The sequence below is a fragment of the Macaca mulatta genome, chromosome 5, assembly GCF_049350105.2.
Source record: "Macaca mulatta isolate MMU2019108-1 chromosome 5, T2T-MMU8v2.0, whole genome shotgun sequence".
Lineage (NCBI taxonomy): Eukaryota > Metazoa > Chordata > Mammalia > Primates > Cercopithecidae > Macaca > Macaca mulatta.
Genome location: NC_133410.1, coordinates 114,658,125 through 114,678,659, shown reverse-complemented (window position 1 = coordinate 114,678,659; position 20,535 = coordinate 114,658,125). Strand labels below are relative to the sequence as shown.

Below are 20,535 nucleotides of genomic sequence, written 5' to 3'. Positions count from 1 at the left end.
CATCTTTACAAGAAAAGATAACTACAGACTAATAGCAACCATGACCATGAATGCAAAAGTCCTTACCAAATGGCAAATCAAATCCAACAATATATATAAATAACGTATCACAACCATGTGGGATTTGCCCCAGGTATGTCAGCCTAGTTCAAAATTTGAAAATCAATTAATGTAATCTATTTCATTAATAAGTTTTTAAAAATCATATGGTAATATCAATAGGTGAAAAAAAAAAGTAGTTACAAAATCCAACACTGATTCATGATTTTCAAAAGCCTCTCAGTAAACTAGGAAAAGAAGGGAACTACCTGAACCTGATAAAGAATACCTACAAAACCATACAGCTAACATATTTAATGTTGATAAAATTGAAGACTTCCTGCTGAGATCAGGAACAAGGCAAGAATGTTGCCTCTCACCAGTGCTTTTCAACATCACACTGAAAATCCTAGATAATACATTAAGACAAGAAAATAAAAGGTATACAGATTAGAAAGAAGTTGTCTTGCAGATGACATGTTCACCTAGAAAATACAAAAGAATGACAAAAACAAAACAAAACCACCAAAACTGGATATAAAGTGATTATAACATGGTTGCAGGAAATAAGTTTAATATACAAAAGTTGATCACTTTTCTGCATACCAACAATGTACAAGCAGAATTTGAGATAAAAATACATTATCAGCACCCCCAAAATGAAATATTTATGTATAAATCTAATATAATATGTACAAGGTCTATATGAGGAAAATGTAAAATTCTAATGAAGTATATCAAAGAAATAAAGAGATGTTCCATGTTCATAGATAGGAAGATGTGTTTTGTCAAGATGGCAGTATTTCTAACTCAATCTAGAAATGCAGTGCATTCTATCAAAATTCCCACAAGATTTTGAGGATATTGACAAACTAATTTTAAAGTTTATATCGAGAGGCAAAAAACCAATAATACATCACAGTATATACAGTCTTCTCAGACTGGTTTTTGTCACTTAGTAATAGGCAAAATAATAGTCAACTCAATACTGAAGGAGAAAAACAATGTCAGAGGACTGCCGCTACATGATTGTAAGATTTATTCTAAAGCTCAAGTTATCAAGATAGTGTGGCATTGGTGAAAGTCTAGACAAATATATCAATGGAAAAGAATAAAGAGTCCAGAAACAGACCACTTAATTTTAATCAACTGATCTTTGACAAAGTAGCAAAGGTAATATAATAAAGCAAAGATAGTCTTTAAGAAATGGTACGGGAACAACTGGACAACTCCATGCACATAGGTGAATCTATACATAGTCTTTATAGTTTTTGCAAAATTAATGCAAAATGGGTCATAGACCTAAATGTAAAATGTAAAACTATAAAACTCCTGGAAGATAATACAGAACATATAGATGACCTTGGGTTTGGTGTTGACTTTTTAGATACAATACCAAAAACATTATTCATGAATTAACCAATAACCTAGACTTCATTAAAATTAAAACTATCTGTTCTGCAAATGGCACTGTCAAGTGAATGAAAAAACAAGATACAGACTGAGAAAGTATATTTCTTACTGTCAATCAAGCTACCGTGCTCTGTGGTATTTACTCAAAGGAGTAATTGTCAAAACTTGGAAGCAACTAAGATGTCTTTCACTATGTGAATGGATAAATAAACTGTGATAAACTAGACAATAGAATATTATTCAATGCCGAAAAGAAATGAACTATCAAGACATGGTGGAAAGTTTAAAAGCTTATTACTAAGGGACAAAAAGCAGTCTGAAAATGCTACATATACTGTATCATTCCAACTATATGACATTCTCGAATAGGCAAAATTATGGAGATAAAAAGATCATTGGTTGCTAAGGGTTAGTGGGGTGGGAGAGATAAATAGGTAGGGTACAGAGGACTTTTAAGGCAGTGAAATTACTCTGAATGACACTGTAATGGTGAATGAGTATCATTAGACATGGATCCAAATTCACAGAATACGTAACAACAAAGGTGAACTCTAAACTATGAACTTTCAGTGATAATTGTTAATGCAGGTTCACTGATTGCAACAAATGTACCATTCTGGTAAAGGATGTTGATAATGAGGGAGGCTATGCACATATAGGGGCAGCATGTACTTGAGGAAGCTTTGTGCCTTTCATTCAATGTTGCTGTTACCCTAAAATTGCTTTAAAAATAATCTATTTTAAAAATGTTTAAAAATTCCCACAAAGGAAAGCCCACGGGTACAGAATTTCCTCAAACATTTAAAAAAAGAGTTAAACCAATCCTTTGTAAGCTCTTCCAAAAGATAGAGAAGGGAACACTGCCCAATGCATTTTGCGAACTCAGAATTACTGTGACACCAAAACCAAAGACATCACAAGGAAACTAAAGATCAATAATACCTTATCAACAGAGATGCAAAAGTCCTCAATGAAAAACTAGCAAACTGACTCTAGCAATATATAAAAAGTAATACACACTGAGACCAAGTGGGATTTATTCCAGAAATATAATGTTAATCTAATGTATAAAAATGAATATAATACACCATATTAACAGAATAAAGGAGAAGAACCCATGATCATTTCATCAGATATAGCCACAGCATTTGAGAAAAGTTCAACACCCTTTCATGATAAAATTATTCAACAAGCTAGCAACAGAAAGGAACTTCTGAACTTGACACAGTCTTTTTTTAAACAAAACCTACAACTAGTATCGTACCTAATGGTGAACAACTAAAAATTTCTTTCTAAAATGAGGAATAAGACAAGGATGTTTGCGGTTGTTAATTGTACCTGACATTTTCTGGAAGTTCTAACTGGGTAATCAGGCAAGGGGAAAAAAAAAAAAAAAAAAAAGGCCACCCAGATTGGAAGTGAAGAAATGAAACTATTTCTACTTGTAGATGACATAATCTTGTATGTAGCAAATCCTGAGGAATCTACCAAAAAAAAGTTAGTGCTAATAAGCTAGTTCAGCAAGTTGGTAGGATATAAGACCAATATATAAAAGTGAAATATATGACTATATATTATTGACCAAAAAATTGATTTTGCTATAGGATAAAAAAAAATACATAGAAAAAAATTTTAACAAAAGAAGTACAGGCCAGGTGTGGTGGCTCATGCCTGTAATCCCAGTACTTTGGGAGGCCAAGGCAGTCAGATCACTTGAGGCTAGGTGTTTGAGACCAGCCTGGCCAACATGGTGAAAGCCTGTCTCCACTAAAAATACAAAAAAATTAGCCAGGCATGGTGGCGCGCACCTGTAGTTTCAGTTACTTGGGAAGCTGAGGCAGGAGAATCACTTAAACCCACATGTGGAGGTTGCAGTGAACTGAGATGGCATCACTGCAATCTGCACTAGGCAGCAGAGGGAGACTCTGTCTTAAAAAAAAAAAAAAAGTGCAGGACTTTGTGCATGTTTCATCCAAAACATTACTGAAAGAAATTTAAGAATAAATGGAAAAATATCCTGTGTTCATAAATTGGAAGCATTAATGTTAAGATATCAATACTCTCCAAATTGACCTACAGATTCAACAGAACCCCACTCAAAGTCCCAGAAGGGGGCCGGATGTGGTGGCTCACGCCTGTAATCCCAGCACTCTGAGAAGCCTAGGCGGGACGATGTCTTTAGCCCAGGAGTTCAAGACCAGCCTGGGTAATAGAGTAAGACTCTAGCTCTACAAAAAAAAAAAAAAAAAAAAAAATCCAGAAGGGAAACGACAAACTCATCTTAAAATTCATATGGAAACACAAGAAACATGGTAGGCAAAAGTACAAAGTTGGAAGACTTACCTTTCTTGATTTTAAAATTTACTACAAAACTATAGGAATCAGCACAGTGTGGTACTGGCATAAGAAAAGTCACGCAGATTAAGAGAATTAAGAGTCCAGAAATAAACCCATACATCTTGGTCAATTAATTGAAAAAAAATAGTCTCTTCAACAAACGATGCTGAGAGAACTGGACAGCTACTTGCAAAGGAATGAAGTTGGACTCTTAACTCTCACCATCAAATTAACATTAATTAAAAATCTACATATAAGATCTAAAGTTATAATACTCTGAGAAGAAAGCATAGGTGTAAATCTTTCAGATCTTGAATGAGGCAATGATTTCTTAAATATGACCCCAAAAGCACAAGCTACCAATTAGTAAGAAATTGAGTTTCATCAAAATCAAATTAAAAGTTTTGCACTTTAAGGACATTATCAAAGTGAAGAGACAACCTGTGAGATAGGAGAAAATATCTGCAAACCATGCATCTGACAAAGTTCGAGTATCAACATATATCATATTCTTACAACTCTAAAAATAACACAATTAACATATACGTAGACTTTTCTCAAAAAAAAAATACATGGTCAATACACACGTGAAAAGATGCCCAATATCAGCCATTAGGAAAGTGCAAATCAAAATCAAGAGATAAACTTCATACCCACTTGGATGGTTGTAATTAAAAAGACAATAACATTTTCTTGAGGATATGGAGACACTGGAACCTTCATACATTGTTGGCAGAAATGTACAAGGATGCAGCTACTTTGGAAAATAGTTGGGCAGTTCTTCAAAAAGTTAAACATAGAGTTACCATATTACTAACAATGTCACTCCTAGGTGATATATCCCAAGATAACTGAAAATACATTCACACAAAAACGTGTACACTGATGTTCATTGCAGCATAATTTATAATAGCCAAAAAGTGGAAATGATCCAAATGACAATTAACTAATAAATGGATGAAGAAAATGTGGCTGGGCACAGTGGCTCATGCCTGTAAGTCAGAGCACTTTGGGAGGCTAAGGTAGAAGGATCACTTGAGGCTGAGTTTGAGAGCAGCCTGTCCAACATGGTGAAACCCTGTCTCTACTAAAAATACAAAAATTAGCTGGGTGTGGTGGCGCACACCTGTAATACCAACAACTTGGGGGCTAAGGCATGAGAATCGCTTGAACCTGGGAGATGGAGGTTGCAGTGAGCTAAGGTTGCGCCACTGCACTCCAGCCTGGGCGACAAAGTGAGACTGTCTCAAAAAATGTGGTGTGAATAGATATATGGTCCAAAAAAGGTACTTTTTTTTTTTTTTTAAATAAAATGAATGAGACTTGAAAACATTAAGGTACATGAAAGAAGCCAGACAGAAAGGCCAAATATATGATTTCACTAATACAAAATGCCCAGAATAGGCAAATCCAAAGAAACTGAATGTTTATTGGTGGTCGCCACTTAGAGGAAGGATGAAGGGGAGAAGGGGAAGTGACTGCCTAATAAATACAGGGTTTCCTTATGTGAATGATGGAAACGTTCTGAAACTAGGTAGAGGTGACATTTGCACAGTTTTGTGAATGTACTGAAACAACTGAATTGTATACTTTAAAAGGGTGAATTTTATGGTATGTGAATTATATCTCAATCAGAAAAAAACATTGGAGAATAACTTAAAGGTGATTTTCTACATAAAGTGGCTACTAAAAGTTATTTTTATTTCGATAGGGGTCTTTCAAATATTGTTAGAATTAGCACATAACAGTCATTTTAATATGACTTGAAATTGGGCTCATGGTAAACAATATAACGGGCAAATATTAAAATGTCATCTATATAACAGATTTCTGCAAGAATTCTTAATCTTTGATTTACTATTTGGACTTCTAATTGTAAAATATTTTTAAAGTAAAATTAGGTCAGTTATTCAAATGTATACAGCATAGAAAAACTAGCAAAATAATTTATATAACCAAATTTACACAACATCAAGAGAGAGAAAACTGTCAACTTGAAAACAAAATAATGGAAACAGGCAATGATTATCAATTGATGTGAAACTATCAGGTGAAAGTTTGACGAGGAACATGATGATTGATCAAGCTGACAATGAAACATGCTAAACACTATTAACATCACTAAAATGGGAACCAAGCAGACATTATGTGTCTCCTGATGTATATAAATAAGATGATTTTAGCACTACTTATGAAGCGTTTTTGCCAATGTATACTATATACGCACACATACTTATATTACTTAAAAATCAGCTGGGTGTGCCTGTAATCCCAGCACTTTGGGAGGCCAAGGTGGGCAGATCACTTGAGGCCAGGAGTTTGAGACCAGCCTGGCCAACACGGCGAAACCCAGTCTCTATGAAAAGTACAAAAATTAGCTGCGCGAGGTGGCGCATGCTTGTAGTCCCAGCTACTCAGGAGGCTGAGGCACAAGAATAGCTTGAACCTGGAGGTGGAGGTTGCAGTGAGCTGAGATTGGGCTACTGCACTCCAGCCTAAGCGACAGAGCGAGAGCCTGTCTCAAAAAAAAAAAAAAAAAAAAAAAAAAAAAGAAAAGAAAGGAAAAGAAAAAGAACCAGTCAAACTACCAGTCCACAGAAGATACTGGGGAGAGAGGAATAGGTTAAACAAAAGAACCAAGATGAAATCGGCCAAATCCAAAATGTGGGGAATTTTACAGAGAAAAATCACAGTTTCTTTAAAAAAAAAAAAATTCATAAAAAAAGGGGAAGGGCTATTATAAATAAAAAGAGGCTTGTGAATGATATAATTTATCTTCTAAATGGAGACAAGTTTACGACAGGAAGTTTTATTTAATAGTTATCCCAGACAATGGACAGGAACTGGGATCACACTACTCAGAAGTGTCAATCATGTGCAAGGGCTCTTTCTCAACATCATTTTTGTTTATGTGGGTGTTTTTTGAAATAGAATCTAATCAGATAATTTGAACAAAGACAGTCTAAATATTAAATGATAAAGTTTTTACCTGTTAGAAATATATCCTGAAGTGTTAACAGGTAAGATGATATGTTACCTGTCTTCTGCTTTCAAACACTAGTGGGAGGGGATGTGGTAAAAATATATGAAAAAAATTGATAAAATGTTGATAAATATTGATGCTGTGTGATGGGTCCATGGAATTCATTATATTGCACTTTTCCTTTTACGTTTGACAATTTTTATAATACAAAGTTCCTTGAAATGTTTAACATCACCCACCACGGCAGAAGGCATTTCTGGCTTTGATTTCCTTATGATGACAGATACACTCCCACAATTCTTACTTGCCAAAAAATTACTGGTTAGACTTAGTCATAAAATAGAAATCTCAAAGGGAAATCTTTAAAGAAGAAACAGCTGGTTTGGCTCAAAGAAAATGTAAAAATCAGTTTTTACTTTCCCACTGATAGATGCACTCAGAGTTCTTTTCTGAACTCACAGTGGGTGGTTTGGAGCATGTGGACACAGGGATTTGTAAGAACTCAGTGATGAGGTTCACATAGCTTTGAACATAAAACTGAGTCCGCAGGCCCAGTTTGAGATTATTCTCTGTCCTTGGCAAAAAGTTGTAATTTTCACTTCTGCCAGCCATAAAATAAAATCTATTTATGGGGTAGAAGAAACTTCAAAAGTTATTTCTGAGTAAACTCTGTATTGACATTGGATACATGTCTATTTTAATCATGTATTTAAGTATTAAAATTTTTTATTTTGGAGAACTGCTCTAAGTATGCATAAACATAGTTTAAGCATTATCTAAATGACTATTCATCTTTACCTTGAAACTAGACAAAAAGCAAAAGTGTACAGCTGTGCTTTTACATTGTCTTCATATTTGAAGCATGTCTTTTAATAGTTTTGTACGTGCCTGACATTTAGAGCAGTTAAACTAACAAACTACAAGCTTTCTGAGACTCTGGTCCAACCATATTTCATGGTTTTCAAATGCAAAATAATAAAAGTTCTTCATGTAATTTTTTTATATGACAGATTCCATTTCAGGCATTGGCATTTACAAGAATTATGGAAAAGCTGGCCGGGCGTGGTGGCCTACACCTGTAATTCCAGCACTTTGGGAGGCCAACGCACATGGATTACCTGAAGCCAGGAGTTCGAGATCAATCTGGCCAACATGGCGAAACCCTGTCTCTACTAAAAATACAAAAATGAGCTGGGAATGGTGGTGGGTGCCTGTAATCCTAGCTACTCGGGAGGCTGGGGCATGAGAATCTCCTGAACCTGGGAGGCAGAGGTTGCAGTGAGCCGAGAAAAATATTAGAGATCTATGCTAATGAAAATTAAATTCATTACAATGAATGAAATATAGTTTCCAGGAAACTTCAATAAATTCAAACGTATTGCAATAGGACTATTCTTGAAAAGAAATTTTAAAACTATCATTTTCAGAAGAGGTTCTTCAGTGGTTTAAAATTTCAAACCATCAAGTCTAAGAGATATTATGCTTTAAAGACAATGCAGTATTACTGAGTTCCTGAGAGAAATGCTATTACCAGTATGAGCCCAAGTTGCCTTAATTTTTATTTGTTTTTCTAATTAAAGGCACCTAACTACATTTTCTAAAATTTTTCTTCAGAAAGAGCAAGAGGAATCAGGGTAGATTAAAAAAATATTTTAGGCTGGGCATGGTGGCTCATGCCTGTAATCCCAGCACTCTGGGAGGCCAAGGCATGTGGATCACCTGAGGTCAGGAGTTCCAGACCAGCCTGACCAACATGGAGAAACCGTGTCTCTACTAAAAATACAAAATTAGCTGGGCATCGTAGCGCATGCCTGTAATCCCAGCTACTTGTGAGGCTAAGGCAGAATTGCTTGAACCTGGGAAGTGGAGGTTGTAGTGAGCCCGGATAGCGCCATTGCACTCCAGCCTGGGTGACAAAGCGAAACTCCGTCTTAAAAAAGAAAAAAAAATTTATGCTTAAAGTAGTCCATCATAAGTTTATAAGTTACATGTTATGAATCAGCAATTTCTACTTTCCAATTAATCATTTGTAAAAGTGGTCAGGTATACACCATAAATTTTTGGATAATTATCATAGAAAGTCAAGTCACACTTTCATATAGAAAGAGTAACTTTTCTAAAGAGATTATTTATAGTTGATTTGTCTCCCCACAACCCTGAGAGAGAAACTGTGTTAAGATAAATTTAGTAAAACCATGCTAGTTAGAGTTTTAAACAGCAAAGGACAAATTTGGCTAGTTGTTGCAATGAGCAATATGAGCATTTCTTATAAGTTCAGCAAATGATTCTATAGTTTGGTGGATGCAGAGAAAACAAGACTAAAGGAAATAGTGCAAAATTAAAATTATTTTAAAACCAATTGTGAGCAAAATAACTTGTAAGATTTCTGTGTAGCACCATGAACATTCATATATTCTTTTAGTGTTATACAGGATTATCAACACAGTAGAGGAATATTAAAAATCAAACTTTTTCCAAGTGAAGGTTTAGACTTCGAGCAAAGTGGACGGTGTTGAAAACAAAACAGTAGCAACTGGATGCACTAAATATATTTAAGCGCATACTCTTGCAGTTCTATTCTAAATTCTTATATTCGTGGAAAATAATATATATCCATACCCAGTAATTTCCTGATGATTTAGCAGCAGTGAAAGTGGAAGCAGTTTTGATTACTATTGTGGAAACAATGAATAGTTTGAATGAAAGTAAAAATCCGTTCTATTTCTACAGAACTTCTAAGGCACTGTATTCTGTTTTTGCTACATACATATGGAAGGTATTTGACCTGCGAATCCCAAAGTTTCTTATTAGACTTACTTTCTGTTTCAGATACTGCAACATGGAAGTGGAGTCAATACATACTAATATAGTGGCCAGGCACACAGGAGCTGTCACTTGTAGCATGTGAGCACATAAATAATTTCAAGCTTATGGTATAACTGAGGCCATGTGGGTACAGACACTCTGCTCCTAATTAGTGGCTAAACTGTCTGTACAATTCAGGTAATGAAATCATCTCAAGTTATTCACATTAGCAAATACAACTTCTTATCCCATGACTGCCAAACAGGCATTTTGATCCTCATTTTAAAAATGTAAAAGTGCGTGTTGAACTCTTCCTTCCAACCAAAGACTGGGCTTTCCTATCAGTGGCCGCAAAGAGGGTAGAGGCCTTGGGCTTCACTTACTCTTCATTCAAGGCACACCGGCGATTGGTGAGCGTGCCGTATTTCCTCAGCGTCTCGGTAAGCTCCGAGTAGAGTTTGTCAGCCAGAGACAGCGGGATTCCTTCCCACACCAGGATGAGAATCACAATCACTGCAGCCTCACAGGTGTGGCCAGCTCGCTCCCGCACCAAACACAGTAGCTTCTCTTCACTGCTGCTTCTGCGAACCACCTGTGCAGATCACCATTCCATCCCAAACACCCCCCACCCCAACCAAAACAAAACAAGGGTCACTTGCAGCAGATAAGGGCACTTATGTATGTATATTTTATCATGTCTAGGTCACAATTAGGGCAACATTTATCACCATGTGCAATTTGCCTTTTGCTGCCCATCTATAAAAAGTGGGCTTTGACCCTGGTATCAGAACAAGGAGAGATGCAAAACTATTCCTTAATGTTTAGCAACTGTAACAATGTTTATAGTTATACTATACCCAGTACAGTGGGGACAATTAAATGCTACCTGCATTAAAACCAGAGCCAGATGAAAGATATGTAAGTCTTAGTTCAAGGTTTTCACAAATGACAATGTAAAGATTAATTGAAGGTATTTAAAAGATTAAGGACCACTTCACATTCTAAGAAGGATTATACATTTAGCAGGCACTAGAATGGACCTCCTCCTCATCACTAAATTCTTTCAATTAAATACAGTTTGTTGATTTTAGAATTAATCTGCCTCTTCTTAAGAGATAACACATGATAAAAAATACAGGTAATATTCTTTTTAATTGGCATGGGTCTTTGATCTGGGTAACCCAATTCTCAGGGTTAGATTTACAAATCAAAATGCCCAAGATTTAAGACCAAAGGCTTTATTAAGTCACACTTACCCACTTAGCAATAGGACATCCCTGAGAACTTTTGCCTTCTTTACCAGTATAGATGACTCTTTCAATCCTAATAGCTTTACCCTTCTGTCCAAACCTTAAAGAAACCCACAGAAACACACACACATACAATTAGCAAATAAATTCAAGAGGCAATCAAAATATTTGAACATTTGAGCATAACTTTATTCTATGACCACATCCTGAGAAATGAACGGTTTATTATTTTTTTTAAAACAGGTCGCCAAGCAAACTGGATAATAGTTTTTAAGCCTTGTTTTACCTCAGTATCAAAATATACTGATAATTGTAATGAACTGTTTTGTAAATTACATGTGGGTGAAAATAATGGGAAAGTTCATTTCTATATAAAATTTCACAAAGCACAAAATTCAAGTTAGTTTGCCAAGTTCAGTCTTCTAAAACATAGACTATTTTTTCCCTTACTAAATTTAGCTATTTTAAAACTTGGGGAGTCATAACAGATTTTAGTTAGAACTGTTCCTCCAAGAATGTCTCACAATTTAGAAAAGGAGGCTGGCAAATAATTAGTATCCAGCCATATTGAAAATATAGAATAGTCCTGGAAATAGACTATATCTTCCCTTATGACCAAAGCACCATCTACTGCTTGTTTAAAAAACAAAACAAAAGAAAAACCAAAAAAAAAAAGGCACTTAGGGAAATTCACTATTTCTGCCAGGCCACTAGATGATTATTTAGTGAACTTCTACAAGCTAATTTAGAAATGAATAATCTGGAAATGGAGCAAGAATGATACTGAATATGTCCTTGCTGCCCTGATGTATCCTAAGTACTTTAATAATAATACTGCCTACCTCTTAATGAAAAGGCACCCTAGAAGAAGAACAGCTCAGAGCTGTATAAATTTATATGAAAGGCCCTCTCTGCATTATCTCGCTCATAAGAGTCTTCTACATGCAGGAGTAAAGGCAAGTACTTGTATACCTGTGATTGATAGTGGAAAAAAAAAAAAGGCAGCTGTAAATAGTATGTTTCTCTTTCTATTCAACATATCACACTTGCTCTCTTTTTATGGTAAAAGAAAACTTAGACATAAGTACTCATTTGCAACACTAGGTGAATTTAATTCAGTGGTTCCTTTCTTACACCACACTTTACCATTCTTTCCGCTTTGACACTTTATTATCAGGTGGGAAAGCCAGAGTGGGACCTCTCGTTGGAGCCTGTGCCAGTACCTTGTGGCTGGCAGCCTTGCTGGCCGATTCCTGTTCATGCCTGGGTTTTCTGGCATCCATCGCAAAGTGGGCAGCCTGTGCCAGCTAGCAGACTATTAGTCCTGTCAAATATTGTGACTCTCTGGTGAATAGCACAGTGTGTAGTGTTGGCAACCCTAGAATAGCTAAGCCTACTAATAATTACTCAATTTGCAATTGTTTACTGCTTTGTGTGTGAAGGCTGGAAAAATTCTGACATATACAAAAGGATAAACGTTAATCTGCCCTGTGCCTTTGCGTTAATTACCTTTCTTCCATGATTTCTCTAATAGCTGCCACATTAGGACCTGCTCCTAGATGGGTATAAAAAGGACCTTCATCTTTTTCAATAATTTGCTCTGTTGAGATAATAGAAGATTATTATTTTAGACCTCAATTATACTAAATATAAAGGCTACATCCACAAAGCTTAACCCCCAACTACACATTAAGGGCTCTAAAAGTGACTTTAAAATTTTTTTTTCTTTAAAATGAGTAAATTGATGGACTGATCTATTAGAAAATGTGCCACATAATTAAGTATATGTACATGCTGGTTGTTGGATAAAAATATATTACATTTCAGATATGGGATAAAAAATTATTTTGAACCAAATAAATGAAACTAAACAAAGAATACAGTGAGGGAATTAGAATGTATTATATGTAGTATCAATTACAATCCAATTTTTTGAGCTGAAAAAAAAAACATTTAAAGCTAACTGGAAGCCTACCTGTTACTTGGATTTTAAAATATTAAAAATAAAATTTCCTGCTCTATCCCACCCTCAGAATATTGCTTGGTTTACTGTCAAAGATACCCCTTTTTCCCCTTACTTCCCCACAACATTTAATTACTGTTTTGCAAATAAGAATAGTCAATCCAGACCCATATTAGTATGTACTTTACAACAATTTATGATGAGATAAAATCCTGGAGAGTCAGGCAAAAGGAAGGGGCTGTTGCAAAACAACAAAGATGGAAAGGTGGGAAGATAGGGTTGGGTGATAAGAGAAGAGTGAAGACGATTACAACTTACCAAATATTATCTATGAGATGTGTGGTGTTTTAGCCCAGTGAGGCAATTTAATAACCACACGCAAAGAGGGACAGTAGGAGTCCTCCCTCCATCCTCCTACACAGTGTGGGGTATCTCATTGCAAGAGGGAAAACATGGCACGGGTAGGCCATTAGCCACACTAATTTAACATTTGTGTTTTCAAATGTCTTTTACTAAATCTATGCTGCGTAGCTGTAATTAAGATCTTCATCTCTACCCATGTATATATCTACATCCATCAGCAAAAATATTTCACTATTCCTACAGACCTATTATATATCCTGAATTTTAACAAAAAGCTTTTTTAAAAAAAATACAGGCATACCTCGTTTTACTGTGCTTTGCTCTTTTGTGCGTTGCAGTTACTGTGACTTTTACAAATTGAAGGTTTGTGGCAATCCCAACATGTTAACTATGTCTATCAGTGTCACGTTTTCAACAGCATGTGCTCACTTCATGTCTCTGTATCACATTTTGGTAATTCTCACAGTATTTTAAACTTTATTATTATATATGTTATGGTGATGTGTGATCAGTGATCTTCGATGTTACTATTCTAATTTTTGGGGGGTGCCACAAACCGTACCCATAATCTGATAAATGTGTGCATTCTGTCTGCTCTATCAACTGGCCATTCCCCTGGCTCTCTCCTTCTCCCTGGGCCTCTCTATTCCCTAAAACACAACAATAGTGAAATTAGGCCAATTAATAACCCTACAGTGGCCTCTAAGTGTTCCAGTGAAAGGAAGAGTTGTATGTCTGTCACTTTAAATCAAAAGCTGGATATGATTGAGCTAGTGAGGAAGGCATGTCAAAAGCCAAGACAGGCTGAAAGCTAGGCCTTGCATGCCAGTTAGCCAAGTTGTGAATGTAAAGGAAACGTTCTTGAAGGAAATTACCCCAGTGAACACATGAAAGGTAGGAAAGCAAAACAGCTTTACTGCTGATATGGAGAGCGCTGTAGTGGTCTGGATAGAAGATCACGCTAGCCACAACCTTCCTTAAGTAAAAGCAAGGCCCTGACTCCTTTCGGTTCTATGAAGAGAATGAGGAAGCTGCAGAAGAAAAGTTGGAAGCTAGCAAAAGTTGGTTTATGAAGTTTAAGAAAAGCAGCTATCTCTATAACATAAAAGGACACAGTGAGGCAGCAAGTGCTGAAGTAGAAGCTGCAGCAAGTTATGCAGAAGATCTGTCTAAGATCACTGATGAAGGTGGCTCTACCAAACAGCCTACTATTGAAAGAAGATGCCATCTAAGACATTCATAGATAGAAGTCAATGCCTTGCTTCAAAGGACAGGCTGACTCTCTTGTTACAGGCTAATACAGCTGATGATTTTAAGTTGAAGCCCATACTCATTTACCATTCTCAAAATTCCAAGGCCCTTTAGAATTATGCTAAGTCTACTCTGCTTATGTAAAGTAATGGAACAAAGAAGTCTGGATGATAACACATCTGTTTACAACATAGTTTACTGAATATTTTAAGTCCAGTGTTGAGACTTACTGCTAAAAAAACAAAAACAAAAACCTCCTTTCAAAATATTACTGCTCAAGGCACCTAGTCACCCAAGAGCTCTGATGGAGATGCACAAGGAGATCAATGCTGTTTTCATGCCTGTTAATACAACATTCTTTCTGCAGCCTATGGATTAAGGAGTATTTTTGACTTTCAAGTCTTATCATTTAAGAAACATATTGTTAGTCTACAGCTGTCAAGATAGTCTTCTGATGGACTGGGGCAAAGTACATTGAAAGCCTTCTAGAAAGGTATCACCATTTTAGAAGTTATTAAGAACATTCATAATTCATGGGAGGGGGTCAATATATCTACATTAACAGGAGTTTAGAAGTTGATTCCAACCCTCATGGATTACTTTGAGGAGTTCAAGACTTCAATGGAGGCGGTCACTGCAGATGAGGGAGATGTAGCAAGAGAACCAGAATTAGAAGTAGAGCCTGAAGATGTGGCTGAGTTACTGCAATGTCATGAAAAAACTTGAAAGGATAAGAAGTTGCTACTTATGGGTGAACAAAGAATGTCTGAGATGGAATATAGTGCCAGTGAAGATGCTGTAAACTCTTCTGAAATGACCACAAAGGATTTAGAATATTATAAAAACTTAGTTGATAAAGCAGCAGCACAGTTTGAGAGGACTGAGTCCAATTTTCAAAGAAATTCTGCTGCAGGCAAAATGCTATCAAACAGCACTGCATGCTACAGAGAAATCTTTTGTGAATGGAAAACTCAATTGATATGGCATTTCATTGTTGTCTTATTTTAAGAAATTGCCACACACACAGCTGTCCCAGCAACCTTCAGCAACTACCACCATGATCAGTCCACAACGATCAATATTGAAGCAAGACCCTCCACCCGCAAAAAGATTAGCACTCACTAAAGGCCCAGATGATTGTTGGCATTTTTTAACAATAAATTATTTTTTAAATTAAAGTATATATTTTTTAGACACAATGCTATTGCACACTTAGTATATTACAGTGTAGTATATAAATAACTTTTATATACAGTAAGAAACCAAAGAGTCCTTACAACTTGCTTTATTGTAATATTCACTTTATTGTGGTATGGAGCCAAACCCACAATATCTCTGAGGTATGCCTGTATCATATTTTTTAATCAAAAAGTTGAAATTTTAGAGAAACTGGAATCAAAATGAATATAAATCACAACATTCCAAATGTATAAACGGAGAAAAGGCAACTTTAGGACCACTAAGAGTGTCAGCATTATAATTTCCTCCAACTCAGGAAGACTGAAGATAGTAATTTCCCTATTAACCAGAAATCTTGTGAAACTAATATATTTTACCTTGAATTAAAAAATACTTAAAGTTCCCACATTAGACTGCATATGGTATTTTTTCATTTTAATAGATTATTTTTTCTGCCTAGCTGTCTCTCCAGGAGATAATATACAAAGAGCTAAATAGATGAACTGATCTAAAACAGATACATCCAAATTTTAGAGGGTCTGAATAGAAGGAAAAATAAACATGCACGATTATTTAATTCTTTTGGAAAAACTGCATGTAAGTGAAATTCTCTTTCACAAGACACAAGCATCAGTAACTTGACAAAAAATGTAAGCTTCGGATTTTTATGAGCCTTTACAAATTGCTGCCAGATTCAAGATTTAAAAAAAGAAGGAAAATCCCATATCTGAAGATAAATTTGCTAATTCTGGATAAACACCATGTGTCTCAGTACATTTCTGGCACTTACCTACACATCTGCATGACGGGAAATCATACTGAGTCTTGACAGGTGTATCCAATAAATTTTTTATAGGAGTATCTAGTAATTTGGAAGGTGACTCTATAAAATTATTGAGAACAGAACCAGCTGTTCTTTTGGTTGGTGTCTTTTCTGAAGAAGTTGCTTGCTGCTCTAAAGCTGGGGTGTGGCTATCAAGTTCTGCAGCAGTGGTTTGTCTAGTCAAAACTGTGACTGGCCCTGACATTTCAACTTTTACTTGCTTCTGTGATTTGAGAGTAAGAGCCTTATGGTCAAATAATGACTTGGCCTGAAACTGCTTCAGATGCTGCTCCATGGTCTCAATGATGCTCTTTTGCTGCACATTATCACAGCTTGGAGGTGGATTCTCTTGCTTAGTTACCTTTTTCCATGTTTTGTTTTCTGGTGGTGCTGTGTGCATACAGGCATGTGGCATGGATCCAGGTTCCACCTTAATTGGCCTGTGCATCTGACTATGGCAAGACTCACTTTGGGGTTGCTGTGTTTGCTGCTGTTCTTGCTTGTGTAAGAGATGCCACCTTAGAGCAGCATGCTTTTGAATGTCCTTCTGGGGAGGGGTCTGAGTGTGACTTCCTCCCTTGTCAGGCACAGGAAAAACATTTGCTTGGTTATGTATCAAGTACCTTTGCTGAGCAAGTTGCGCAGCTTGTTGACCAGACATATCTTGGTTTCTACTTTTATATCCCTGTAGAACTGAAGCTTGTTGTGACTTCTGCTCCTGTTCTTGAAAGCACCTGTGAAGAAGATCTTGCTTTGGGATCACATTATTTGGAAAATATTGCATGTGATGCAAATTTTGGGTCTTGTTTCCTGCAAAAAGTTCAGGATGTATAGTCTGTTCTTTATTCTCTGAAACTAAGTGTGTATTGTTTGAACAAGAAACCTGTATTTTGCATGCACTTGATTTTACGGTCTGACTATAAGGGGAATTTCTACTATTCATATTCTGTACTTCCTCCAGTCTCATTTGGACATTATGGGTCTGGAACTCACTTGATTTTGAATACTGATTTTCACCATGAAAACATTCTTCCACTTTAATCTGGCCAAAGAATGATCCTTCTCTTTGCTGATCATTGTTGCTTTGGGGGTGAGGAAAAGTCTGGAGTACTTCTTTATTCTTCATTTGTAATTTTTGCTGCTGTTGCTGGTTTTGAGGGAGATGTGAATTCTGGGATGGTTGTGTTTGTGCTGCCTGTTTATGAGGCTTATGTTGCAAAAGGTGTGAGTTTGAAAATGGCTCAGTCTCTGAAGCCTGTTGATTCAAGTGCTGTTTCAACACTGGGGACATAAGTTTTTCAGTTTGGGAATCTGCTCTTTGTTGAAAATGAAATCTAGTGCCACACAGGGACTGCACATAAGCTTTGGGTAAATGGTTTGTTTTGGAGAAGTGCACCTGGTGTGAGGGTTTTTGGAACTGGAGATGTTGGTCCACTGCACCTTGGGACTGCCCTTGATTCATTTCAGCTTGGTACATTTGTGACTTGTGCTCCAGCTGTGTTGTTTTCTGGGTGTAAGCTTGCCTTGGGAGCCCCCCAAGCATGTTGGAATTTCCAGTGTATTGTTTGGAGGTCATTTGATTGGAGAGATTGGATTGATACTGAAGAACTGATGGCAGTGATGCCTCATTACGTTTTAGATGGGATTCTGCTTGGTGAAAATGAGGGGCCTTCAATTCAATCCATCCTGGTTTCAGATAGTGCTGTGTTGGGGGCACAAGATCTCGTGTTTGTTCCTTGTCTCGACCCTTCAGAATCTCTTGCTCTTTGTTTCTCATCAACTGCTGGCAGTTGTCCTGTTGTTGTCCAATGCTACCAAAAATTGGTGTGTTATGCTTGAGGTGTTCTGACATTGGTCTTGTTTTCTCAGAACACAATGGAACAGTCATTGTCCCTGCAGTCTGTATGTCATTCCTGTTCACACAATTATTCTGAGGCCTTTCAGAAAGCATCGGAGAAGGGCTGCATACATGTGTAGATGGATTAGGACTCTGGGAAGGTGGTGCCTCAGGTTTACCCTCTGTTTTCACTTCCCTTAAAAGTGTTGTGTTACTTTGGTTGGGGTAGTGGTGGTGTTCTTCTAAAACTCCACCATTCAGAGTGCTTTTTCCTTTTGAAGGAAGCTGAGGAACCTGTGAAAGAGGAGGGGGAGAAAGAAGCAGTTGTGATGGTGGTGGTGGTGGTGGTGTGGTAGTGGCAGAAAAGGAATCTTTAGTGAACACTGAGCTTTGCTTGAAGTAAGCACCATTCATTTCATTTTGCTTTAAATACCGTTCAGAGCTGCCACCAGGAGCTTGCAAATTGCTGCTGGAACCTGAACAGAATTCTTCACCAGATGCTAGCTTTGTGGTTCCTTGGATGTTATTTTCTGCAGGAGATGGGCATATCTCAAAAACTGATTTTTGTTGTTGTAGTTGTTCTGGTTTCTGAAAGGGACAGGTATCGAGCATTGCAGCTGGTTTACTGGCATTATCAGCATCATCAGCATCACAGGCCTCAGTCACCACTGCAGCTGGCTTTGGAGGCAGCTCAGAGTTAGAGGTCTGTGCGGAATTGATCTGCCCTGAGGTATGCGATGGGTGAGTGATCTCACAGGACAACTCATTAGTAGCCTGACTGTTAATGGCATTTATGTGAGATGTGGTTTTCTGCACCGCAATGGAAACACAATCTGGATAATATTGAGACAGTGTTTTTTCCAGGAGTTCACCATGTGTGTGTTCCATGGAAGAGGCAGAAACTGTAGCACCATTAGGCATTAGCACTGCCTTGTTTTTAAGTAATACAATGTTCTTGTCACGGTAATTAGCACTTTTCCCCTCCTGCTCATTCAGAATCTGAAGTTCTGGATTTTCAGGCCCACTGCAGTTATGTGTTGAAAAACTGGTGAAATCTTTAACCGCATTTTCTTGGGCTACAGAGCTCACAGATTCTTTCTTATCACTCAAATCGGAGACATTTGGTTGACTGCTTTCACCTGGATTTCTTTCTTGGCTTACCCCGAAGTTACATCTTTCTCCATTAGCCTTTTGGTCTTGTTTCAATTTCTTGATCTGAAGGAGCCCAGAGAGAGAAGGTTCACTAACTGTGCGTTTTATTCCTCCATTTTGCAAACACTTAGAATACCCTCTACTTTCTTGTATAAAGTCAGGACTCACACGACTATTCTGGCTTCCCTTCATATGGGGTATTCCATAATAACTTTTGAAAGACTGCCACTTGGTGTCTCCATTTACTTCTGGATGACTTCTCTCAGGCACTGGGCTTCCATTCTGGAGCTTTGTAGCCAGAGGTTCTGTCTGGCAAATGGGAGGTGATGGTATCAGGAATGGACTTAGTCTGTTGCCCTCAACATGGTTGGTTCTATCCTGTTCCATCAGGCTTGCTTCGGGGCCATCCACAAGGCTGCCCTCTAGTTGAATTCTAAAGAACATGGAAACAAAAATTAAAATGTGTTTATATAAAAATATATATATATATAAAATACTAATATATCTTAAGGAATAATTGTGCATAAATATTAGAATACCTAGACATAGCAAACTGATATTTATTTTCATGTTTCATAGTGACAACTGACAGCTACTCAGGAAATAACCATTCTTGTCTACCCAGCAACTCTCAAATATTTATGGTCATGGAGAACAAGGGTGATCAAAATTACTAGCTAATGTGGGAAGTTCATAGTCTTAGTTGTTAGCATCAATTTCATTCCCAAATAATTTTTTGCCAAAATGCTAAAAATAATTGAAAAATACCAACTTTTCTTTTCTCTAGCACTTCATTTATCTAATCACTTGCTAAGTTCTATCAACTCTACTTCCTATATATTCCTTTAATCATCTTGACTGCTACTTCATAGCTCAGATCTTCTCTTTATCGCTGTGCCTCCTGATCTACTGCAGTTTTTTTTTTTTTTTTTTTTTTTTTTTTTTTGAGACGGAGTCTTACTCTGCCACACAGGCTGAAGTGCAGTGGCATGATCTTGGCTCACTGCAACCTCCGCCTCCCAGGTTCAAGCGATTCTCCTGCCTCAGCCTCCCAAGTAGCTGAGATTACAGGTGCTTGCCACCATGCCCAGCTAATTTTTGTATTTTTAGTAGAGACGGGGTTTCACCATGTTGGCCAGG

At 37.0% G+C, this 20,535-nt stretch overlaps 1 protein-coding gene across 4 annotated transcripts in view; it reads right to left on the bottom strand.

The window, feature by feature from the left end:
- TET2 (tet methylcytosine dioxygenase 2) overlaps nt 1-20,535 on the bottom strand; it is a 131,927-nt gene that overhangs the window by 25,826 nt on the left and 85,566 nt on the right. For all 4 annotated transcript variants that reach the window (XM_015138929.3, XM_015138928.3, XM_028848654.2 and 1 more), the window contains 4 exons: nt 16,374-19,828; nt 12,337-12,427; nt 10,834-10,927; nt 9,961-10,169 (listed from right to left, as the gene is read on the bottom strand). In XM_015138929.3, coding sequence (XP_014994415.3) covers nt 9,961-10,169; nt 10,834-10,927; nt 12,337-12,427; nt 16,374-19,782 — 3,803 coding nt within the window. In that variant the 5' untranslated portion in view covers nt 19,783-19,828. The remainder of the gene's footprint in view (nt 1-9,960; nt 10,170-10,833; nt 10,928-12,336; nt 12,428-16,373; nt 19,829-20,535) is intronic.